Raw genomic sequence first — 27179 nt, 5'->3', positions numbered from 1 at the left:
ATTATAAACAATTAAAGTTACAAAGGTTGGGTAAATGAAACTCTGGGGAAGGGGGAGAATGGTGACCACGATCCAATTCCAAAATTCCTGATCCTACTCCCAGGGTTTCCAATTTTTAAACAGCCTGCATCCAAATTTCTTCCCAGGTCAACTGGCATCATACTGCACGTTACCTCCCCCAAAATTCTGTCTTTCCTGGCACTTTCTCTCCAGGAATTTCCCAACTCCTGCTATCCACTTTGAGGATGAAAATCCAGTCTTAGCTGTGAATCTACAGAAGCTGAAAGGCACCAGCAAAATTCTGCATGAAATTTGGAGTCAACGCTATTAAGTAGAAAAAAACTGGAAAGACTCCATTGATCTAGTTAAGCTTATTATTTTTAATATTTTAAGATGCACTGAATAATTATGGCTCTAGGTCTAAGTTGGATGTAGTGACTTGAAGGAAAAAATTTATAAAAATCTGCAGTGATATTCATTATCACTGCAGACATTAATACTGCATCTGAATTATTCTCAAGCTGATAAGATATCATTACAAGTAATAACAAATTTCACTCTATTTAATAGGTGGAGTTCTATAGGTCTCACAACCACATCCGTCACTCTGGTAAGCCAGTCCTGTCAACTTACATCAACAAATGTTTTTGTTGGCCTACCATATGCCAAGATTAAGATCAATCAAACTGCTTTCTATAAGTTTGCAAAGACTCCTCTATGTGCTCATTTACCTCTCACAACACTGAGTTGATGTTGCCCAGAAATATTACAGTTTGTCTTCACAATGTTGCAAAACCCCAAAAAAAAACAAAATCATGACTTTAGGATAGTTATCATAGAATCACTATAGTACAGAAGAGGGCCATTTGACCCATCGAGTCTGCACCAACAACAATCCAACCCAGACCCTATCCCTACAACCCTATGCATTTAACCTGCTGATCCCCCTGACATTAATGGACAATTTAGCGTGGCCGATCAACCCAACCTGCATATCTTTGGATTGCTTTGCCATACATAGCAAGAAAACTCTAATTTGATTGCTGAACTAGCTGATATGATCTCCGTCATGATAATTCAGAGGAGATTGTGTTGATGTTAACACAGTCCCCTTTGAGTTAAGTGTGAGTCAAAATTCTGATCAGCCTCCAGTGGCCCTTGCTATTACAGTGTATCAGGGTGGATACAAAGTGAGGACGGCTTCAGGCTGAGTTTTGTTGATCCTTGCGATTGATTAGCCTGTTAATCTTCATTGTTTGAAGATGACACAATATTGTTAGGCAATTTTGTGAGGTTGTGGAGGCATTTAGAATAATCTTTCAGAAAGATAATTAAAGGGAAGAATATTGATTAAGAAATAAAGGAACACCATGGAGACAATACAGTTAGTAAAACTGGGACATACAAATCTTTAACCATTGGTCTAGAATGGTGAAGAAAATAGATGTTATTTTATTTGGAATTATTGCTTAAATTCTCTAATTAGCAACACCTGCAGCCTTCGAAGTAGTATTTCAAAAATGAACCTGAGGTAGTGTGCATTCAAACACCAGCAACAGTACAAGTCTAAAATTGCAGCAAATGCAGCCAAGTAAACTGGCACAGGTCGAAAGATCAAATCTAAAAATGAGATCACTAAATTTTCACAGCGTGATGGTTAAGTAATAAATAATGTGTTACCATTCAGTCCCAACATTAAGTCTTTTATGTGGCCTGAAGGCACAATCTTTTGGCTGTGACCATCAAGTGTAACCATAGTAACGGACATATTTATTTCTTGGATTAGTGCACCACTGAAAATATTAACGTATTATACAAAATGAGGATTTAACATAATCTGCTGATGGTAGGATGGAGTTTTAAAAGGTTCAATACCCTTTCAATGGAGTAGACGTTGTGTATCTTCAGAAAGTAGTCCGTGTCCAAGTGGTGAGATCTATTAAATAACCAACCAGCCATTTTATACTCTTGTTGCAATTTGTTCAGAGTGAAACAAAATGAATGTGTGCAAATCTCTCTTCAGCCTCTACTAGACAGACACCTCAAGTTTTAAAACTGTTTCAACAGACATAATTTATGACACTATATAAATCATGGTTAACAATAGAAGAAACACATGTTTTAACGGATGTAACAAAATGAGATTATTTCATATCAAGCATAACCCTTTCAAAATATTTCTGGCATAAAGCACTTAAATAACAGAAAAAAGGTTCAACAATGAAACAAAATTATGTAAAACTTTAATGTCCAATAATTACTGAATTTTTAATTGATGAAAAAAATTGAATTTATTATACCATTGGAATCTTCTGCGACAAATGCACAATTTCTATTACTTCAATTATATTTAAATTCTGAAATTCAGCAACATTACTTCAAGTAATTTAATTAATTTCACTTTATTGCCACAGCACAAATGCAAATAATTGCTCCTAAATAGAAAGTTCCTGAAGTGCATGGTTTATACTGCATAAAGACCATTCAACTTTTTATTTAGCAGATATGGGCTAACAACCTCTCACTGAATTTGACACCATCTAAAATACATTTCCATACTATTTCAACTATTTCCTCAGAGACTTCACAAAGTTTAACACTTGTGAATGCAACAGTGCACAAATATTTTGGTTTGGAAAGTGAAGCAATTGATGCATTTCGTTTCATTAGGCAAGCTTTATTTCAACAAAGTCATTAAATTATTCCAATTGCAGCAACTGTGGAAGGTAACAGGCAAAGCAAACCAATAAAATATATGTTCTTGCTTTTTCTTCATTTAAAAAAGCCAGAATGTATTTGATCTGAACTTTCCTGATCATCCTGGTTGTGGATACTGTTAATACTTGCAATTCTTCATTACTGTCTCCCTCCCCTTCAAAACGGTAGTCATTCTTCCCCAAATATTTCCCACACTTGAGGATACAGCCCTTACAAACTATTATCCCATCATCAACTCCTTCTCATTGCCAAGACTTTGAACAGGTTCCCCATTGCCCTACTTGCCCCAGATTTCTGTCCTTCTCTCCTAGAATTCAATGATTAAATTTCTCCAGTCCAGTTACCACCTTCCCATAGTTCCAAAAATAGTCTAGCCACAGACATGAACAAAGCCATTGGTAGCCCCGGAATATAGAATCATAGAATCCCTACGGTACACAAGGAGACCATTCGGTTCATCAAGGCTGCACCAACAGGCCCCTATCCCGGTAACCACGCGTTTTTACCCGCTAGTCCCCCGACACTAATTAAATTTCTCCAATCTCTAGATGGATATTTTTTCAGATTGAAGATACTTTGCAGTGGTGTTCCTGCAAGGACCAGGTTAGGGTCCATTACTCTTCATTTTTATAAACAGATGTAGATAGTTAAAGACAGATAAAGTTAGCAAATGATATAAAAATTGACAAGACAGTGGTGATGAAGAAGGACTTTAGGATGATGTAGCCAGGATGTTGAAATGAGCTGAAGCATGACAGATGTAGTTCAACAAAAAGAAGTGTGAAGTGATGCACTTTGAAAGCACTAATGTGAAAAAGGGTAATAGAGGAGTTTGGGAATAGAGGAGTCTGAGAACAGTTGTTTGAGAATCTGCCACAGCAGAGACAGTGAAAAGCACAGTAGAGCAGAACTGAAAGTTTACCAGCCACCTCCAATTGTGACTGTGTCTAATCTAGTTACCAGCCTATTATGTTCTAAAGACTTACAAACTAAATATTACAGGAATAATGCATTATGGCACATTAATAGTTGGAAAGAACTGAAAAGCAGAGAGGCTATTTAAACCGATATAGGACCTAGGTTACCACACTTGGAGCACTGTACACAATTCTGGTCTCCATATTATAAAAATGACATATAGGTCCCTGTCAAATGATATCAGAAAGGAGAAGTTATCCATATCAGGAACTTTCTAATTGGCTGGGGCTCTTTTCTCTGGAACTGTGGAGTTTGAGGGGTGATCTGATAGAGGTCTTATGAGTGGACAAGAGAGAAAATGTTTCCACTTGTGGGACAGTCCAAAGCTAGAGTTCATAATACAAGACAGTCATTTCTAAGTGCAACAGGGAATCCAGGAGAAAAAACTTTAAAAATATAAATAACAACAAGAAAGTGGAACAAGCTATGGCAAGGAACAGTTGAAGAGAAAGCATAGATGGGTTTGAGGGAAAGCTAGACCTGAGGGAAAAAGGAATGAAAGGATATGTTGATAGAATTAGATGAGGAAGGGTGGGAAGAGACTTATCTGGAGCATAAATGTCAATATAAAACAGTTGATCAGAATGCCCTTTCCTGTGTCATGCATTCCGTGGAGAAAATCACACAACTAGCAGGCAAGGGTTGGAAGCGTTTTAACATTACAAAAATCTCTAATCCAACCTCAAGCTGCCAATTTTCCCTTTTAACTGGGGCAGATTGGGGTGGGGTAAGGGTCAGTAATTAATCTGATCTTGAGCGGCAAGGTGGCCATTTTAATTTTCTAATGGGACTGCATGCCTGAAATGGAATGGCATGGTGGCACAATGGTTAGCACTGCTGCCTCATAGCACCAGAGACTCAGATTCAATTCCCAGCTTGGGTCACTGTCTGTGCAGAGTCTGTACATTCTCCCCATTTCTGCATGTGTTTCCTCCAGGTGCTCCAGTTACCTCCCAACGGCTTTGCAAAATTCTCCCTCGATGTATCCGAACAGGTGCTGGAGTATGGCAACTGGGGGATTTTCACAGTAACTCCATTGCAGTGTTAATGCATGCCTACTTGTGACACTAAAAATTAAATTAAATAAATATGTTTCAGATGCCAGTGCTTGGGCTTGGTTTTTCAGGGCTCAAGAAACACAGCTGAGAAGCATTGGGTGCTGCTTGAGAACTATGGGAGTACCACCCTTGGTCCACCAATTACCTTGCCATGATCGATCACCGCCAATAATCTGAAGCCCTCTCCCCAACTTCCATGATCTCCCTCTCAACTTCCACAATCACACGTGATCTCACCACCCAAACCCCACAGTATTCCACACTGAACTCCAGCTCCACCTCCATGATCTCTCCTTTATTCTCTACCATTTCTACCTTAATTGCCACAAAACTATCCCCCCTCCTCTCAACTGCCCAGTTAAGGCTTTCCAGCCCAGGCCTTTCTATCTGACAGCTAGCTAGCTCCTCATGTGGCTGGCTGCTGGCCAGCCCATGGAAGGTTTTTTTTTAAAATGTTCTACCATAAAATTCAGCAAGGTCTCTGGATTACTTGAACTTTTAGGTTTCCAAGTCATGCTCCTCCCCTGCAAGTACTGGGGCCTGTATAACCATAAGGGAATATCACACAAATTTGCACATATGCTGCACACATTGGTAGCTTGGATGCAAATGTCAGTGTTTCCATCCATTAATACCACAAACTGTTGCTCGTGCTGCAGAAGCAAATTTGTATAATCTGTCCAAAGTTTCTGTTTCATGACAAACACGTCATCGCCTCCAGAAAGATTATACAAAGTCACTTTGAGGGTTTTTCAATGTTTCCATCACAGCAGAAGCACAACGGCTATTTCCGAAAGATTATCTCCCAGCAAGCTGCTTTCGCATCTTGCTATACATTTTCTTGGTTATAGCTTTTGATTTCAATAGATAATAAATAGGCCAGATCCAATTTAGCCTTATCACAATGGGATAATGCTTCACCAGAAAAGGGAGAGGGTGCACCTGCCAGCTGAAGGTAGAACATGATCTCATTTGAATCAACGTGACTGTAATCTATTTTGCCCATATGTTTGACCCTCGGCAGATGGAATTAAAGGATTTTCAACTAGGCAATGCTTCAAATAAACTAAAATCATCACTAAAGTTAACTCATTTGGTATCAAACTGCTCATGGCTGAAACCTGAGAAAATAATGGGCCATAAATTGTGAGAAAATAATGGTGAGTTCATGGCACCTGCCTTCAGTGCATTAAAAAAAAAGTCAAGCAATTAGTGGTGAGGAAGCAATGTGTTAACAGTTGTGAATCAGCACAGATTGCTGGATTATTTGCACTGCTCTATTATAAGCCTCTCAAAAAAACTGGAGTTTGCCATCTAACATGTCAAGAAATTGCTATGTTTGCACCATAAAAAAGAATGAATCTCACAAAGACCTTAAGGGCTGCTATTTCACATCATAGTGACCCTGTTAGTAATGTGATTTATGTTCCAATATGAAACCCAACTTTTATCAATTGGATCTGTGGAGTCTCACTCTTACAAGTGGTAAATTGTCCCTAGAGGTTTTTTTTACACCATTACATTTATTTTCTGTATTTGTTCTCCTCTTTTAATGCAATCTTTGTCCACCTCTCATAATTTCTCTTTTTGTTTAGGATTTAACTTTAATTCGCCCTATTTTCTTCATGAACATTCTCTTTGTTTCTTTCATCATCCCGAAATTTCTTTGATTTGGAAATCTACCACTGCAGGTGGTGTTAATGAGGTCCCAAGTCCATTGTTGACACTGTGGCATTATTATAAATGTACATTTCCAGGAATTTGTGGTTAAAAAAATGACTGGAGCTGAAGAATGGGGAAAATTTGTATTATTTAAAGAACAGATTTTATTTATATCTCTGCTATTACACATCTGATTGGGAGCAATACATGTTTGATTATGTGATTCTAGAAAGTGAAACATGCATGTGGTGTTAACTCTGCAGTATTCAAGTCTTTAATGCTTCAAATGCAAAAACTCCAGAAGTTTAAAACAAATTTCCTTTATCCAAGAACATCTGTACTAGTTTAACAATTTCCATTAAATGTTATTCTTCAAAACTTGTAACATTTTAATGATCAGATTAGTAGCTAACCAGTTATGATGCTTACATTCTGGCCTTGGGTTCAATTCAAAGAGCTGTTCCCCTATCAGAACTGAGGGGCTAAATTTCAAACTCTATGCAAAGCGTGCAAGTGTGAATCAGTCACCTGTGATACATCTCATCAGATATTACCTCCCACTAAAGATCCATTATAGCCTGTTTTGCTCCCCTGCTGAAGTTAATTTTACCCCTGGCTATGTTCCCAGAGAACTCAATGAGCTGATTCTAGCTGCTCTGGGTCCCGTAGGAGATACAGTAAATAACCTGAGTTTTTAGATTAAATAACGTTGCTTGTTTGTATTTTTTGCATGCAAGTTAAACTAATAGATTACTGCCATGATAACTCAGATGGGCTGTTTTATAACTGGCAGTCCCAATTAAAGTTACATGACATCTGATGTAACAGTGAGTGAGGTGCACAATCTCTTCATCATGTTGTTGACATAAAGATTGAAAAACAATAAGCAATTTGTTGGCTTGTGATTGTAATTGATAAACAGCTCACAGCCGCTATATCAGTTGTGCCTGGATCCCAGGCATTCAGCAGGGCCTCCCTGGCATATGTTTCCCCCCTAGCTGTGAAGAGGGAGAGATATACGTTGGGATGAGAACATTCATTGACAAGTCAGATCTTTTTTTAAGCAGAGCGCTACAAGGGCAAGCATTCATCAGATTCAAGACTAGGATGCAGGAAGGCAGTTAGAATTCTGCTCAAGTCATGTTAGATAACGCACTGACGTGGGGAAGCACAGCATGGTCATTATTTTGCATATTATATAACAACAATTTGTGCTGATTAAATTAAGTGAATCTGACCATAACTGTTGCTCACTTGTTAATAAATAAAGTAGCCTAACAACTGGCATCTGACCTCACCTTGCCATGTGTTATTTCAATCAGTCTATCCAAAGGCTAGATAGGTGCATGTGGCAATGTGTGAACAACACAAAACCCCATTCAGATCACAAGGGCATTCTATTGTTGCACCACTTTTGTTACGTATAATTAAATATTAGGTACTACAGATAAGATGTTCAGATCACATACAGCATCTATTGCCTTCCATTCACCTAATCACTTGCAACTGGTTTCCAGACATCCACATCCTACATTCTGGAATTCTCTTCCAAAATCCCTGATCACTGCACTTCCCTCTCCCACTTTAAGACCCTCTCTAAAGGCACCTGAGTTTTTGGTCACTTCCTTGTTTGGCCTGATGGAGATATTTTTGATTACACTTCTGTGAAAGTGTTTTCAGGTGTTTTTTGATATTGAAGTAAAAGTTGCAATGTCCCAAAAGGCTGCCCTCCCTCTTTTTTGAGAGAAAGAAAGCTGATTGGTGGTGATTTAACCTGAGAGTCATCATACCTCAGGCAAGGGGTACAGTTGAAAAGGCAGGACCTTCATGAATAACCTCAGCCAGTACAGGAATTGAATCCATGCTGTTGGCATCACTCTGTATCGTAGCCAGCCGTCCAGCCAGCTGAGCTAACTGACATTATAGGCTCTGTATAACTGCAAGTTACTTTTGTGATTAGCACATATCTATACATGAGGGTATCTAAAACAAGATCAAAACTTGTTCAGTGTAAAGTTAGACAGGTACTTACATCGATTAAAGCTGATCTTCTCAATCTAGCAAGCAGCAGGCTGGTCCATAATATGGGCATGTCAATGGATAACCACCAACACCACCGTGTGGTTAACCTTCTGAAAAGGGGCACAAGCATAGTGGTCAGGAGCCCACAAAGATGATTTCTCTCCTTGGTATATGCAACCAAGTTTACTAGCATTCTGACTCCAGGGGAAGTTTAAATGACACTCAGTCATGACCAGACACTCAAATTCATAATGTCAACAATGGCTACCCAAGGTCAAACCTGTGATTAACATCCAAATTGTAGATGATTTAATTCCACAAGCATCAATTTTGAAACTCACTTGCGCACTGATTTTATAATTTCTGTAAGGTGGTTCCCAGACTGGTAGCTTCCCATGAAAGTTGTCTCCTTTGGAAATCCATCTGTGACTAGCCACTGCAATTCTTTGCCATCCTCTTCAATCTTCTCTCCCCAGCTCCTAAAACTCTTAATAGTTAATCTTTATAATGGGTACAGTTAAGAAAACTTACAGGTTCAAGCTACAAGTTAATGCTAACACTGCAAACTTTATCTCCCATCCTCAACATCTGCTATTCAATTTCCTCAAATTTAAACTAGTTCACCATCTGTTCCTTCAACTAGCTCCATTATCTGCCTTCATCAGTACGTTAATGCTTCACCCTCAACTAGCTTGCTGGTCTTCACTGCTCTTGATCCTTACTTTTCAGTCTCACTGCTCCTCCTTCCAGTGCTGACCCTTCAGAATGACTGTTAAGCACTGCTAATACCTGAGCCCACAAAGAAAATCCACAGGGTCCAATGTCAACATCTACACTCTGTTTCTCCTGGCCTGCTGATTTCACTTGGCTAATAACCTATCCTTTAGATGGCTTCTGGATTTATTCCCACTCTACAGATTGCTCTGAACCTGGATATCATAAATAACACTACGTTGTCCAAAAGTTTGCTTTATTCTATTGCTGACCTTCAGACTCAATCTTTGAACATTTTTATTTAATCACCTCCTTTCTATTATCTCTTTATGGCCAGGTTATGTTTCATCTAATCTCTGCCACCCCTATGTAAGTGAAATTCCTTTGGTGCCTAAATAATGTGCATTCAGGTTACTGCTCTAGATCTGATCCCATTACTGTTCTATCCTTTTCCTTTTCTCACATTTCCTCTTGGGATCTTCTTTCCTGTCTCCTTCACTTCCTTTCACCTGACCACATCTTTCCTTTCCCTCCAGATCACACCCGTTAATCTCTTCTCTAACCCATCAGTACTCACCTGCTTCCTGCTAACATTCCAAGTTTCAAACAGACCTAGAATAAGCCCATACTACCTGCTGTACTTCAAAGAGAATATAAAACACCCATCACTGTTTTCTTACAGACAGCAATTCATACTGTCCCATCCTCGCCAAAGTACCTAATTCAGTGCCTCAATAAGGGCGAACCTCCCAAATCTACTTCCTGACCTTTTCAGCCTACCCATTGCTCTCTCCTTCAATGCTGTCAGTAAATAAATAATCAGTGCCCCTTCCTGTCCATCTAGACTCTCATTGTGGAGAATCGTATTGACGTCTTGATTTTGAGAGAAACTTGACTCATGGGTGGCAAAGGTTCTCTGCCTGAAGGCTGATCCTTGGCAATTATTTGCCTAATCATGGCAAAATACCAGGATTATTTGCTATCAGTAGAGGGAGGAGTAGATCTTGAGTCTACGTCAGCTGGAATGGGGATTGAACTCCAAGCTGCTGGTATTAATCTGATTCCAACACTAGCCGTCCAGCCAACAGTGCTAACTCTTCTCTTCCTCCTAGGCAGTCCCCCCAAGTTGAGGACGGCTTGCTTCCACTCTAGTTCGATGAGTTCTAAGATGGCTGATAAGATGAATGCATAGTCTGCAGATTCTGCCACATGCGGGTCAGGTGGTGCTTGAAGGGTTGCATAGCTGAGTTTTATGGAAGGTTCTGTACTCTTTTCGACACTTTGACTTTGCCTCTGCACTTTCCCTATGAAATCTCTCAATATGTTCAGCGGCTTCCAGATGAGGCTTCCCTATTTTGGTCAGTCAGAAACTGGGGTGTGGCGGGGGGGTGGGGGGGAATGATTCTTCCATCACGACCTGCAAATTTTCTGACAGGTCTAGTCGAAAGAATCGCATGTTGGCCATTTCATGCATGCGATCCTAATACATGCGTATCTCCCAAAGCCAGGGAACAGGCACAGTCAGGACTATACTGGAAACTAATGGGAAGAGAGGTAAGTGATTTCAATTTGTTTTTAATGTATTTTAAATGTACTTTACATGTGATTATCAGGCCTGGCATGGAACTTGCCCTACCCGATAGCATCTCTCACCCTGCCAGGAGTACTTAACTCCAACGGGGTTTAGAGTAGCTCCCCATGTTCAGGGAACTAGCAGGAGACCCTGCTGGAGTGAAGGGGGGGGACAATCGGGGATCCCCCAGGGGGTTGTGTGGCAGGGAGGTTGTGCCCCCTGGGCATTGGCACTCTGGCAGTGCCAGCCTGTGCCCCTGACACTGCCTAAGGGGCAAAGTGTCCATGCTCTGGGACACCTTGGCACTGCCTACCAGGCAATGGGCAGTGCCAAGGGGGTGGGGCCTATTGTGGGCAGGGTATAGGGAATGATTGGTGGGGGTGGGGGTCCCACTGCCACTCTGCATGGGGATCAGTCTGGGCTGGAGGGAGGCCAGCGATCAGGCTGGGCTGGGGGTGGAGCTGGGGTCTGCAGGGAGGGGGAGAGGGGTGGAGGGGGGACCTGCCTCTAGGGATCAGACCCCGGTGGGTTGTCAGTTGGAGAGGTGGGGTCTGCCCAGAAGGAAGGGTGGGGGGATCACCACTGCTGGGTGCGGAAGATTGGACATCGGGGCGCCCCAGGATGGGGGGGCTCAGGGCTGGCCCAGGAATTGTTTTGGGGGCCATGACTGGGCTATGGGGTGGTTGGAGGGACAGCACTGCAGAGGTCCCGGACTGGCCAGCAAACAGGGAGATTGACAGATCGGGACCACTGCGCATGCACATAGTTCCAGAACCGTCAGACTCCAGCGCAAATAGGCCCCACCCCCTGGGTTTTTAATGAGATTCATGATTGAGGCCTCTGCCATGCACAGAGTGGAGAGATTCAAGTGTGAAGTTGAACTAAGAAAACAGTCATGATCTAGAACAGTTTTTTTTGACAATTCAGCACTTTTGGGAGAATCCCCCCTCCCCACTCCCAAATCACCCGTGAGTCACTGGGTATGTTTGATATAGTAAGAAGTCTCACAACACCAGGTTAAAGTCCAACAGGTTCATTTGGTAGCAAATGCCACTAGTTTCAGGGATATCTTCAGGGATGATTTGAGGGCATTCCTAAAGCACTTCTGCTGTCTCCTTGGGAGTCTCCTGCCAAAACCAAGTTCCGAGGAAAGCAGTCACATGGGGAGTCTGGTGTCAGGCAGACATATCCCACTCAGTGGTACTGGTTTTGAGCAGCGCACACTGATGATGAGCAAGTTGGTTTAGGGGAGCCGTGGCAGTTGGCTGCCTTTTTTGCCACTAGATTTGGAGGATCTTGCGAGGACAATGCTGGTGATAATTTCCCAGTACTTTGAACTTCCTGCTGTTTGTCGTCCAAAGCAAATGGGAGCATGGGGATTAATAATGCTTGGTAAACCATGATCTCAGTCTCGATGCTGATCCTAAAATCCTGGCCCTCAAATACTCTTTCCCTCAGACAGCCGAAGCACATTGTTGATGAATTTCATCATCCATGTCTTCCCTTTCAAGAGGAGGTGTCCAAAATACAGAAAATGGTTCAGATTTTCCAGGATCGTTATTACCATGGTCTTGCTCACAGACAACTTTGACCACCATCTTTTATCCTCCAATAATTTAGCCTTGATGTCTTAGTTAATCGGCATCCATGTTTCAGATCACACAAAAAAATTAGAAGGAAATCAGATAGATTTGTGCTTTCTTCAGGATCTTCACCTTCTGCTGACTCCAGACTATCCAGCTTTTTAACTTCTGAAACTGCTCAGCCAATTCTGCCGAGTGTGTCTGGTTCACTACACCCCTCTATGCACTTAACATGGCAGTTACAGACAAATAAATCTCAGTTCTTGGAACAACCTTTGAAAATGCCCTACTTGTTCAGCTTCACCCACATCTACCAAGATACTGTCACTCAGAGTAATCATGTTTCACCCATGCCATTCCATAACTTACTGGAAAGAGTAAATCACAAGGACTTTGCTCCAATGGTTTCTTGGACAGAAGTGTGGCAATCTATAATACAGACTACAGTTGTTCCACCTTTATTCTATAAGATTAATTGCAGATTTAACCACTCTCTGGCAATCGCAAATAGAAATCTTAGGCAACATTTTTCCTTGTCAATGAAAAATGTCCAATGGAAGGTTCTACAAGGCACTGGTGTTCCTGAAATCCTCTTGAGACTGATTCAAGATCTACATTATGACACAGAAGTACAAGTGCAAGTAGGGAATTGTAAGTCTGAGATTTTCTATACCAACCCTGGAGTAGGGCATGGGCATTTCCTGCTCCATCTCTGTTCTATCATGCACTGGGCTGGATCAGTGACTGCATCATTGGCACTAGCATTGTTCATTTTTTCTGACCTGGACTGCACAGCTAATATCACCCTGCTTGGTCTAAATCTATTGGAAAGTTTAAATCACAAGGACTGTTGGTCCACTGGTTTCTTAGGCAGAAGCAAAATCCCTTAGTGACAATGCAAACACGGTGGGTTGGTTTTTACGCTACCCCTCTGGCAGATTTGAAGGCAGGGGGAATTGCATAAGATCAATCTAACTGGCTGCCCCAATTCATTTAGGGTCATCTATTTTACCTATAATGGGGGTGGCATTGTGCAACTTGTCTGCCAGTGGTTAAATTGAAGGTGGTTAAATTGGACTGGGGTGGGCAACTATGGGTCTCATCCCATCACCACCACTGAGGTTTAACTGGAGAACTGCCAGCCTCTGATTGTCCAGCAGCTCGCTGAGACGTGGCTACCTGTTCCTGAGGAGTAGAAGTCATTTCTATTAATGGTCAATTTGCCATTAAATAGCTGCTGGACAGCCATGATTTCCCCTGGGCAGACTGCCCCCTGATTTATTAGCCAGGGGGATGGGGGCCTATTATATTTGATGAGGAAAAACAAGAAAGCAGTGGACACCTTTATCTCTCCCTTTAATACCGTGATTAAAACCATCTCTTTGCCAAGCTCTTGGTATTCCTCCTAATAGTTACTTGTTCGGCTTAATATCCATTTTTCCCTTAGGCCTTTTTCGATGTTACATATACGAAATAAATGCAAGTTAATGTTACTGCTTTTGAACCCATCTGTTAAAATGTGTTCCTTTTTAATCTTATCTCCCACTTCTCGCAATCTAATTACTGCTTCAATCTTTAACATCAATTAGAGCTTGGCACACAGCTATTTGAAGTAGGATTTAAATATGGCACAATAATAATGACTTGAATCTGTACAAACTATCACTGGGCTCTGAGTAATAAGAGCTGTAAATTTAAATTTTATATAGCATTTAATAATCTGCGATAATAAGTTACCTTCTCAGCTGCCAACTTCCACTGTGGATCAGTAGCAAGGAATTGCTTTAAAACCCTGGGGTTTGTGAGCGACAGCTATTATCACGATATCACTAAACTAAAACTCAAAATATAATTAGTCCAAGCGCCATCCTGTGTGTCAGAAATAAATTCATGACTCTTAATGTCAGTGAGTAAGAGTCTTCACTAAGTGACATTACAGAGAGCTGAAAAGATCACTACAAGTAACCACATAAAGCACAGGGTAGCAAAACAACCGGAAGGATTCCACTAAAATAAATGAGCGCTTATTGAAGGTGCAGAGGAGAAAATTCATTTAGATCCATTTTTGTGCATGGGGATAGCAATGTGTAATCACCTGCCCCTGATCCTATTCAAGTATGATGTGGAGATGCTGGCATTGGACTGGGGTGGGCACAATAAGAAATCTCACAACACCAGGTTAAAGTCCAACAGGTTTATTTGGTAGCACACCAAAAGCTTGTGCTACCAAATAAATCTGTTGGCCTTTAACCTGATGTTGTGAGGCTTAGTCATAGAGTCATATAGAGGTTTACAACATGGAAACAGGCCCTTCGGCCCAACTTGTCCATGCCACCCTTTTTTTTAAAGCCCCTAAGCTAATCCCAATTGCCCTCATTTGGCCCATATCCCTCTATACCCATCATACCCATATAGCTATCTAAATGCTTTTTAAAAGATAAAATTGTACCCGCCTCTACTACTACCTCTGGCAGCTTGTTCCAGACACTCACACCCTCTGGACTTCTTCCTATTCAAGTAAGCAGTACATGAACTTCATGCTGCCTCCTCAGCAACTAACCCAGCAGGGAAAGCACATCTGACTGATGATAGTGGGGCCCAACCACGTGCTTGCATAACATGTGCTTCAGCAAGCCTGTACATCTGAGAGGCAGCACCCCCCCACCCCCCCGCCCCCTGCTTAAAGGGGAAATGTGTTCAGTGTACAAAAGTCTCAGCTGATTGTCTGCACAAGACCTTTAGAGAGGCAAAAGAACAGAAAGTGGAGCCACGAGAGTGAGAACTCCAAAGTTTTCAAATGTGGCACTGGACACTGCTTTTCAGCCTTAACTTAACATTTCCTGGGCATTTCAAAAATGCAATATTCCTAAGTGCAAGGAGCAGACATTTAAATGTTACATACAAAAATAATACTAAAGATTAGGGCTAGAACGTTATAGCCGTTCACGCTGGCCATCAAATTGTCCAAGCTCGATGCAGCAGGAGTCTGGTGTGAGCAGCCAGAAAATCACGCCCTACAATTTCATTTTCCCACCAAGTTTGGTGTTTGTGTTAACTTTTACATGTACTATTTTAATGCAGCTGTCATGGATATAGCGAGATAGGCAGAGTAGATGAATTGTCTACACATTTTTGCAGGAGGCACTGGTATCTTCATCACAGTGATGTCAGCTGTGGCTCAGTTGATAGCACCCTTGCCTCTGAATTGCAAGGATTCTAGATTCACGACCCACTCTGGGGCTTGAGCACAAAAATCAACGCTGACAGTCCAGTGCACTGCTGAGAATGTCCTGCATTGTTGGAGGTTTGATTTGATTTGATTTATTATTGTCACATGTTTAACATACAGTGAAAAGTATTGTTTCTTGCGTGCTGTATAGGCAAAACATATGGTTCACAGAGAACAAGAAAGTGCAGAATGTAGTGTTATAGTCATAGCTAGGGAAAGATCAACTTAATGCAATGTCCATTCAAAAGTCTGACAGCAGCAGGGAAGAAGCTGTTCTTGAGTCAATTAATACGTGACCTCAGACTTGGTGGTACTGTTATCCAGGTATACCAGGATTAGCGCACAGCCAGGGGGATGGTATTTGCTGTGGACCTGTTGCGGCGGTAGGCAAATTGTTGTGGATCCACGTAATCCAGGAGGCTGGAATTGATTTGTGCCATGACTAGCCTCTCGAAGAACTTCATACTGATGGATGTCAGAGCCACCGGCTGATAGCCATTAAGCACGCTGCTTGGCTTTTCTTTGGTATTGGGATGATGGTCGTCTTCTTGAAGCAGATAGGGACCTCAGATTGTTGTAAAGAGAGGTTGAAGACGTCTGCGAATCCGTGCAGGATCTGAGTGCAAGTCCGGGTCATCCGGGCCATCCGGGCGAGTCGCTTTCCATGGGGTGACCATCAAGAAGGTTGTGCTGACATTTGCAATGGTGACTCCAGATACAGGTTCACCCAGGGCTTCCAGGGTGGAGTGCACGCTCTCGCTGACCTCTTGCTCAAAACAGGCATAGATTGCATTGAGCTCACTAGGGAGGGGTGCGTTGGAGTTGGGGATTTTACATGCCTTCACCTTGCAACCTGTTATGTCTTGCAGACCTTGCTATTATCGGAGGGGTTAGTGTGGGTAGCCTGGGACTCTAGCTGGGTCAGGTACTGTCTTTTGGCATCTTTGATGGATCTTCTTAGATCGTATCTGGCTTTCTTGTATTGATCAGTGTCGCCAGACTTGAACGCCTCAGACCTGAGCTTTAGCAAGCAGTGGATAACCCTGTTCGTCTATGGCTTCTGGTTGGGGAACACACGGGTTTGTTTTTTTTGGCACACAGTCTTCTACACACTTACTAATGAAGTCAGTTGCTGTAGTGGTGTACTTATTCAGGCTGGTCACAGAGTTTTAAAATACTGACCAGTCCACTGACTCCAAGCAGCCCCATAGAAGATCATCCGATTCTTCAGACCAACATTGCACGACTTTCTTTGTGGTGCTGTCTTTTAAATGCAACATTAAGCCGTGGCCCTATCTGCTTGCTCGGGTGGATGTAAAAGATCCCACACCGCTATAATGACTTCGACAAAACCCATGAGTTTGGGATCTCGGAGTATGAATTCCCTGATTGAGGTCATAATTGTCTATCCAATCAGGGAGCCTTGTCTGTATATGAAAATGGGAGTGTCGAGTACAGTGGCACTCCGGATTCTGACTTTGTACCTGAAGCATTCCAGGGGTGGAATTTTTCCATCCTGTCTGCTACTGGAGTTTTACCAGACAGGGCTGGGGTGGGATGTGGACCATATAAAGACTCATTGGCCTCAACTGGGAATTTCCAGCCTTGAGGTGTGCATGGCTGGAAAATCCCGTTAATGGAGTGGAATAGAGTGTGTAACTGAAGGGAATCTGGAAAAGGAGTAATATCGGGCCTTTGAGGAGTTATTTCAGGCACCCATATAAAGAAAAGCAGGGGAGTTGTTTATCCAATATTTAACCCTCAACCAACATTACAAAAACTCATCATCTAGTCATTCTCACATTGTGGTTTTGGGGGTTTGCTGAGTGCAAATGTGCGACCACATTTCCTACATTAGAACAGTGACTACATTTCAGAAAGTACTTCATTGGCTGTAAAGCTTTGGGGTGTCCAGTGGTCGTGTAAAGTCCTGTATAAATGTAATTTTTTCTTCCCCTGTAAAACTGAGGCAAAAAGGTTACCCCAACACTGTGCACCTGCACGAATGCAGCTTTGTATTATGGCCTCCCGCTGTTTCTTTAAAGCTCAGGACTCCCCACCATCATACACAAGCAAAACAATTGATGGTGACTTACGTGCAGGTGCAATTTTTTGAGAAGCCTTTCTCCTTCAGTTTCAGTTTTGGCAGTTGGCTGACTGTGCCAACAGAATTTAAAACAGGGTTACAAGATGTGGGTAAGTTGGAACTACACTAATGCCCAAGGTTTGTTTTAGGGGCAGAGCTAGATTTACGAGTTATGCTGGACCTAGGGTTAGAATTAGATTTAGGATTAGGATTACATTTAGGATTAAAAACATAATTAAGAATAGGGTATGTCACTTGTAAAGAGAGTACACAACTTTAAACATGCTACACTAAATTGTTTAATAGGTCATTAGCTAAAATGCTATCATCGAAATACTTGCATTCTGAAAGATTATTTTCAGTAGATAAATTGCAAAATGCATAGTGCAGCAAATGTTCAGTTGAATTTTATTTCAGCTGAGTATGCATTGCAGTCAATAATCATGCAATAAAACTGGACATTATGCATTAATGCTATGGGATAGCAATGACGAGCACATTTACCAAAAATTGCTGAATAGTATTACAAAGTTTAAAAGCTTTATATAATACCTGGCTGCAGATTATAAAGTCCCTGCACTGTTTTGCATTCTGTGGCATACATTCAAAAGTATATTTGCATGATTCAACATTGACAATGAAATTTAGGTTGAATAAAACTGATGATATCAACATGTTGAAAAAGCTACTGTAAGTACTTTTTTGCAATGCAAATGATGGAAACTTATTTATGATTTTGTGTCCATTATCTTGACTGGCTGAATACTGACCCTAAATAATGTTATTCGCTGACAGGGTTATAGTTAGTTCTTAAACTGTTCACATACCACTGATACATCCTGACCTGTAGATATGGACCTCAGCAGTAATAAATTCCAGTGAGTGCTGCCATTGCACCCCTTCTGATATACACAGATGATATGCAATTAAAATCCCTTTTCACATTCCTATGAGGCTGTCAATCAAGAGGAAAGCCTTTTTGACAACACTCAATGAACCATATACACTAACCACTGAACAGAAACTTAAACAGTAACAGCCTTTGTTACAAGCTGCAGAAAATTCTATCTTGATTAGCTTTATTAGTAAGACATCTCTTTTTAAATGTTGACATGTGAGGCATTAAGAAAAGGTTGGAAGCTTACAATAACACTAAATTCTTTTCTCAAGCTGTAGTGATTTCTCTTGAGTTTGGATGAAGAACTGAAAACTAAACCGTATTCTTATTTCTTAATACTGCATGTTAAGTCAGCAGATCTGAATATTTTAAAGTTTAAAAAAGATGGTGATTTTAAACATATCTGTTGTTTTATACTTCAGAAAATATTACAAATTTTCAAACTACATATTTTTGTCAATTACTGTTGAGAATTGCACAATCTGCCAAACATTGTCAATCATCTAGTTATCCTCTGCTCCTTAATAATTCAATGGTATATTTCCATCTTTGTTTATTGATAAAGATAGCAACATTAAAGAATGTAACATTCTTCCAAATCCGGTCTAATTCCTTTGTATGATTCCACATTCTTCCAGATTTTATCAGAGCAAAAATGGATGAACTAATCCCAAACTGGGGCTATGTTCAGGCTTCGGACTTACATTGGCTGAAACAGTCTAACTGCCACAATGCAATTCTTTTGTGACCTTCAAAAATCATTAGTAAGGTGAACTGGGAGTACTGTAGTGAGTGGATGATAGTTATCTGCTTTTACATTCAGTCACTCCAAGTCTTCAATCTATCCTAAATAGTAGTAATTCCCCACAACCCTCATGAAATGCTGGCAATTTCTGAGCTGTATATGCTTACAGGCACCAACACCAATTGTTTCTTATGTAAAGGAACTAAAAAGTATACTTGGGAGCAGTCGAGTGATGGCAATTCAATCTATGGTTGATTTCCTCCTTTGGAAAATTGGTATAGTATCAGGGATCTATTCAATTCATTTGATGCCAAGTCATTTGATACCACTTCTTTAAAAGCACCATTTATTGAACAGAAATATGTTTAAAATGTAAAATTACACAAACACAACTAACTATAACCCTGTCAGTGAATTTCACCATGTATAACAGCACTCTATGAGGTTCAGTTTTATTATCTGTTCCATTTCATTGCAGTAGAATATGTTAGCACATTTTCAACTGAAAACCTTATAATGGAAGCATACACTATTTCTGATAGTGTCTGAAACAAAACTCTGTTCAAAGTAAGAGCATAATCATAGATAGCAAAGCATTACATTGGTCTGACTCAGTGCTGAACTGCTCTTTTAGATCCTGTTAATGAAACAAACGTAACAATGCATCTATTATTTCAGGGAATAACTTCTATTCTGTTCATTTTATCTCTATTTCTGCCCAAGTATTGAAGCATACAATCATGAAGTTTTCGCTTAACTGAATATGTCATAAAGCTCATAAAGCTGGTACAGTATTCTCAAAAAACAATTGATTTCTTGTAGGTCAAGTCTTTTGCTTTTATTTCATCATTTGTAGTTTCTAACATGATGAAATGTTTTCTCTAATTTTTTAGCCCTCTTTCTCTGCTGAGCTCTTTCTCCAGACTGTACAGCCAGTAAGAAGGTTGTGTAGTTGCTCTGTATTAGCTTGCAACGCAAATATTATCTAGTTTATTTCCTACTAGTAGCAGTTGTGTATTTTTCCAGTGAGATCTGCATTTCCCATACTGCAACAATTGCTCTCCTCTTCCACTAATGCTGATCTGAACTGAAAAAAGTGTTCACACGTACAAATTGGGAATTTCAAACACTGACTATGATTGAAGCTCAAAGTAGCAACCACAGCTGCGTGCCATGTTTCCTACCCGAACATAAGGTAACTTCTCTTGCCTTCATAAATTAAGGTGGCATTTAATGATGCCATTATTCAAACAATATGCTCTCTTTGGTTACTATTTGTTTACAAAAATCATGGGCTTAAATTCTGTTTTAAAGACTGCAAATCAGCTGTCACATCCTCAAAACAACAGCAACTGTACTGCAGAATAACTACACTTTAGAACATTCTGAATATGGGGCAGATATTACATAAAAATACACTCTTACTTTAGTTTTGATTCAGTCTGCGATAATTATCCAGCTACTTTATTAAACAGGTCAGAAAGTACACAACTACCATCATCAACCCAAATTAAGTACAATTAACATGATCACGCAAAATCTGGCTCCCTAGGTTTCATGTTTCTAAATGAGGTGAACACAGATGCATCTTTACTGTAGCAGTAGTGACAAGTACACACTAATGAGTGTCACATATGGAGCATGGCATAGCTGATCAAACTACTGTTTCCACTACAACACAGACTAGAAAACAGGAACTCCAACAGTGGACAACTCTGTTTTCTTGGCAAAAAGCCTGCAGGGTGCATTGTTGTGTTTGAAAACACATACTGAGAATTAAATTTTGATGTACTGTACCACATTAACTTAACAGCAATCTTTATAAATACCATTATAAATTGAAGCACAAATATTTGCAGCTGATGGATTTCTGAATTTTATTTTTATATTATAAAGATACATTAAATACCAAACAATTTGAGATTCAGTGCTGCCATATGGTCAGAATTTTTCTGTTGTTAGTTTTTTTCCAGATTGTTCCTAGTTTGCATTTTGCATTAGCAATTCTTTCTTTTGTCAAGTTCTTTTGTCTGCACAAAATTGGCAGCAGTCCAGATTCAAAGTAGACCTATTCATTTGCTGACCATATAACCAATGCCATTCTAGTTCACATCAGCCTAGAGAGCTAAGCTCTAAAAGAGAATAAAAGACTTGCTTCACCACTGACGAATGGTGTATATATTTTTCTGTGTTAAAAAGGTAATACCATGTCTGAAACTAACAATATAACTTATAATTTCTCATTCACAAGCAAGCAGCTGCTGAAATACTCATCACATAAAAACTTCATTAACTGCCAAAGCAAACCTCACAGCAAAACTGTCACCATCATCCAAACTGTGAACTGAAAAGGTGTAAGATTTGAAAGCTGAAAATGTGCCACTTACGCATTGATATATAGTGAAAATAATGCATGACAACAGTAGAAAGTACACATAAAAGTGTGAGTGAGAGGAATGTTGTTACGATTAAACTCAAAGTATTGAATAAAAATAGATTTTTATTGCTGAAAATACAAAACAAATCAGACTACAGTAGCACTACGCTTGCTTATGGCTCTGTTTTAAAATAGTTTTCTGTCCAATGTTTAATCAGGCAACATCCCCTGTTTACTTGGAATAATTTAAATAGAGCTGCATTTAAATATATAATATTCATCTCTAACCTTCCCCAAAAATTCGCATGTGGTTTCCTTTAAAAGTTTTAATGTAACTTTATTACTATTTACTTAACATGTTGGTAAAAAGTGAAACAAACTGGAACCATTCAGATGTGTTATTTATTCGTCTCTAAAGCTAACATGTTTGAAAATAACTGCTGTAATAAAACAATGTAATTGAGAATGAGTTAGCATTTTAAAAAAACTTACTATAGAAATTAAAATTAGATGCTCAAACAATACTATTGGGCAATAGGAATAAAAGCGAATTCTCTAAACATCCAGTGAAGTTCAGAAATAAAATTCCCTTGCATTGAACTGCATGATGAATGTTAAACTAATACTTCCTTAAAACTATGAAAGTGTTCATTTTGAAGATTAAGGTTCAAATTACTAAAAATTGAATATATAACTTTGCAAGTCTTCTTTATTTTCTTGTCCCCACTGATTACCACCACAGAAGTTGTCCTCCATGGCATCTGTTTACTTGTGACTGTCCAGTGTGATGCCAGAAATACTTAGGTTTCTGGGGTGGTAATATGTTATTTAAAACTAGATTAGTTTGTTAAGTGTTCTGAGGGTCACTTCAGGTTTGACCTCTTCTGTGTGTATCAGTCAGACAATGATGTATCATTAACGCATAGCAGCTGTATCCCAATTGATGCCATGAACATAACAGCTTTTTATAGCCATCAAGGGAGTATAGATAGGGTTCTTTCATTAACCACTAAATGTGATTATTACATTATACGACCTGTACTTTTCTAAATAGCTCATTTGTTCAAATGTTGCTAGTTTCTGAAAAGTCGATATATGCAGTTACTGAATTACTCCTGTAGCATTTTCATTTATTTATTTGCTGTATTTTGCAACAAGTTAAAGGGTATTTAAAAGACTGAAAATAAATGGCTTCTTACATGGTAAAGAGCAACCGTGGGCAATTCACAATAGCTACTAATGATATATGGTTGACTGGAGAAAACTGCACCCAGTGCCATTTATCAGAAAGGTCAATTCTTACTCATAAGATTCAAATGCTCACAAAGAAAATGATAGTTTCACTAAAACAAATCAAATAAATCACCAGCATCCTATGGAAATGAATGAACAGGTATTGCAAAGATTACAATACTGATTAGGATTCACTAGAAAGATATTGCACTGGCAAGTTAACAATTATTTTCTCATAACAGGCAAGTTGATACCATTTTGAGAATTGTGCTAAGTGAAAAATAATAGGTTATGTATAACAGATAACAATTTGTGGGGCATTTGGATTGGCACCAGAGCCCACTAGTACATGAAAAGGAATTTTGAGCACGCAATACCTTTCTGCGTTTGCAGAAAATAGTTCATTATAAAGCAATTTATTAATTTTATCCATTTTTCATTGATACAAATGAACGTTCAGATGTTGTTGCAGATAATTACAACAGAAAAGAAACTTGAGAATGAATTACAAGGCTGTAATCCAGTCATGAGTGCAGTTGACATTACAAACCAAGAAGCATTCTATAAATGTAATCTTAAACACCAAGACTGGACTAGCCTCAAAGTTAACTACACCTGTTACTTTCACTTTTACAAGACATTGCAAATGTTCACGTATATTAATAATTGTGGTCTTTTTTAACATAAAATGCTCTATTTCAACTGCTAAACATTTTACTAAATGAAGCTTCATTTAATTTTGCGTATCATTTTGCATGAAAACACACAGGAAAAAGCCTAAAGGTGATTGTGTATTAATCTGAAGGGGGAAAATATATTACATATATGAACATTATATTCAACTGTACATTGTAAACAAAAAAACCTAAGACACTTCTTTTTGCTTATCTGTGGCTTACTTACTTGTTTTAGCAATGTTAATGGCACCAAAAATAAAAGAGTGCACCTGTCCGTGATGCACCATGCTACTCACAAAAGGATAATGATGCTTTGTTGTGTCACACTGAAGTAGTAACTTTTTGGTTTTCCAGTTTTTCAAAATCTGAATTTTCTATGCGTATCAGAATTGTAATTTCGATTTGTTACAGGTAAACTTTTACAAGCTCACTAGTTCCAGAGATAATACTGATTATAAAATGAAAATAAAAGTTGAATTGACAAGAACTTCAAAAAGAGATGTTCCTTAAAGGAAATTGATGTTATTAGATAGGATGCTAACATTTGTAGTGGGTTAATTTTATCTGTATTTAAACATATTGATTATTGTCTCATTGTTTAACATTAATTAGATAGTATGCCACCCTACTTTCATGTGTACTATCACACAAAATTACACACTGATGTTTAAATAATTGCTGCATATGTAATTTTAGTCTTGGGAATACGTTTGATTTCTTTGCTGCCACTTCATCAAACACACCATGCGTACACTTAACTAGAGATCTCAGTTCATGCCTCATACTCAGCTCTTATAAGGTCTTCTGTGTTTGTCCTGTAGCCTGACCCACATACAACAGCATACCATCCATTTTTGTCTGTTTACACAAGAGATACCTCACACATTTGCCATAAGCAGCCTTGCTCCAACTTCTACCCAGTACTCGTACTCTTGCACATCGGGCACTTTACAAACAATAGGTTTGATACAGCTTAAAACTAATTTGAACTATGCAGCACCATGCCAACGGGAGTAAAGTAGCCCCAAAATAATTGATTCATCTGAATTGTACTTTGCCCTTCATGCTTAAATACTGCACGCACTAAAAACTCAGTCAATTGGATCTAAAGGACATTTTTTAAAAGTTCATTCACTTTGTTACGTAGTAGGCACAGGTAGTCAGATCACTAGTTACAAACATTTAGCGAGCTATACCTATATTTGCAATTAGCAAATGTGAAAAAAAATTACTGAGAAAGCTGAAGTCCTTCGCCCGGAGGTTTTAAAATATTAGAAGGCAACTATTAGCCTATCAACTGACACAGATGTAAACATGATCGCAACCTGTTCAGTCCCAATTTCTGACACAATGAAAGGAAATGAGTCGGAACTAGTTTATTGAGATCAATGCAGTTTTACTGCCACGCCGCTCAGTCCTATGAGTAAAAGTGAGGGAAAGCTGCAAAAAGCTACTGTGTGTCCATCGATCTGCCCTACCATCCCGGTCTCAATGTTCACTTACAATGCAATACGATGCGCTTCGAAACTCATCGGTACCACCTTATTGTACCCAGCCAAAAAGAACCAACTAGCTGCACAAACACTGTTCTCCCTCTCTCACACGCAGGCTTGCATTAGCTTTGCATTGCGCCAGAACTCCAGGAACATTCAAACAGACACACGTGTAATCATACATGCTTTAGAGAAAACTAAAGTAAATCACCTTATTGCTATAGTATGGATCTAAGCAGGGTGAAGGTCCCAGGCAGGGAGTATCTGTGGAGATGTTAGCTGGAGGAGCAGTCTGTAGATAAAACCTCACGTCCATTTCAGTGAAATTTGCAGTGAACACATTCAGCAGCTCCCTTTTTTTTTCTGGTTTGTTGGTGAGAGCAGAAAGAAAGAAAGAGAGAGAGAAGAAACAGGAGAGGGAGGAGAGACACCTTCCTTGTCTCACATCCGTTTGTGGTCTACAGTAAGAGAACTCTCCAAAAAAAAAGCAGTTTTGTTAGCAGCCTGTAGTTTTCTGAGTCCAAAATAAACAGCTTTGCAGTCCAGTAACACTTGAAGAGGAAAAAAATAAAGATCAACTCAGTAAGGAAAGCGTTTCTCTTTTTCTTCACGAGAATTTCCCGACTTTACCCCCCCTCCTCCTCCCCTTTACAAGAGGAGGATGTGTAGTTTTGTCAACCTTCGGCAGCCGGTGAGCTTCGCTGTGACACAGCGAGGAGAGCACAAGAACAAGCACCAGCTCCCCACACAAAGAGAGGGGCTCCAGCCGCACCAGCACACAGTGCCAGCCAGAGGGGGCTCTCACAGGCTACAGCCACCCCCTTCCCTCACCATCCACTCTCCCCCCCCCCACCCTCACGCCCAGTAGCACTCAGCCCTCAGCTAACTCACACAAAGCCTTACATTATCCTGCCTAACAAATGGTTTGTTTTGATGTGCAGAAAATGAACCATTAGACAACATGCCAGCACAATCATTCTGGGCATTATTAACACATCTCAACGCCCCCCCACCCTTTCCCCCTTGCCAACATCCAACTAAGGTAACTCATACCACAACCAGCAATATTCCACCCTTCCTTACCCATATTCTTGAGAAAAGCTTCAGGCATGACGTGCTGGTAGCAATTCCCCCTATACCCCATTTCGTTATTCATAGGAAACCTACAATGCAGAAGGGGGCCATTTGGCCCATTGAACCTGCATCAACAACAACCAGGCCCTTTCGCCGTAACCCACATGTATTTAAAATCCTGATAGTCCCCCAACACTAAGGGACAATTTATTGTGGCCAATCAACCTAACCCGAACATCCTTGGATTGTAGAAGGAAACCAAAGCACCCGGAGGAAACCCACACAGACACGGGGAGAATATGTTCAATCACAATACTACTATTTCATGTTGTTCAAACAAATTGAATTCAATTTTATTTTTCTGTTTTCTGATGAAAGATCATTAAGTTGAACTGTTAACACAGTTTCTCCCTCTACAGATGCTGCCAGAGCAATTGAAGTGTTTCTAACATTTTCAATTCTTATTTCTGATTTCCAAACTCTGCAGTATTTTGCTTAATTTTTGTCACAGCAGTTTGTAGAATGCTTACTGGTGTTTTTGGGATCGCAGTCCATGATTCTTATCAATTTCTTATTGGGACCATTGTTTGATGGTCATTTAATAAGTCAAATTCCCATTTTTATTGGATGGAATCTCAAGATATTCCCTTGATTTTACTGGTATTCTGGGAATCACAGTCAATTTTCAATGAAAGCGACAAATCTTGCTTATTCTTCATTCTTTCACACAGTTCAAGAGCTGGAAATAACACAAAGTGCGAACAACATTTTTGATGATGTTTCTTAGCAGTTTAACTTGTAGATATGAATGTGATTAGAGGTGATTCTTCCTTTAGTTAAAATGGAATTTGTTAAGAGATGCACTCAGCCCAATCCAGAGTATCCTTCACCATCCTACAACCTTCAGGACAGCCGATGTTACACAATATTGGCCCTGAAATTTGTAAAGCTCAACATTATAAATTACTTTTAATTTAAATAAGAGGAAGTAAACTTTATAATGATTTTTACCCAAGGTACGGTATCAACCTTGCTCAGTTTTACAGGCCTCGCTCACCC

At 39.8% G+C, this 27179-nt stretch overlaps 1 protein-coding gene across 4 annotated transcripts in view; it reads right to left on the bottom strand.

The window, feature by feature from the left end:
• Positions 1 to 27179, bottom strand: part of tox (thymocyte selection-associated high mobility group box) — a 265357-nt gene that overhangs the window by 230735 nt on the left and 7443 nt on the right. For 3 of the 4 annotated variants that reach the window (XM_080194907.1, XM_080194906.1, XM_080194910.1), the window contains exon 1: positions 25258 to 25748. The exons of the other annotated variant lie outside the window; for it this stretch is intronic. In XM_080194907.1, the coding sequence (XP_080051033.1) occupies positions 25258 to 25362 (105 nt within the window). In that variant the 5' untranslated portion in view covers positions 25363 to 25748. Of the gene's footprint in view, positions 1 to 25257; positions 25749 to 27179 lie in introns of those variants that run through there. 4 annotated transcript variants of the gene reach the window in all.

This window comes from Carcharhinus amblyrhynchos, chromosome 8 (genome assembly GCF_965287045.1).
Source record: "Carcharhinus amblyrhynchos chromosome 8, sCarAmb.v2.hapA, whole genome shotgun sequence".
Lineage (NCBI taxonomy): Eukaryota > Metazoa > Chordata > Chondrichthyes > Carcharhiniformes > Carcharhinidae > Carcharhinus > Carcharhinus amblyrhynchos.
The sequence above is the reverse complement of the archived record's forward strand: the minus strand, read 5'-3'. Positions and strand labels throughout refer to the sequence as shown.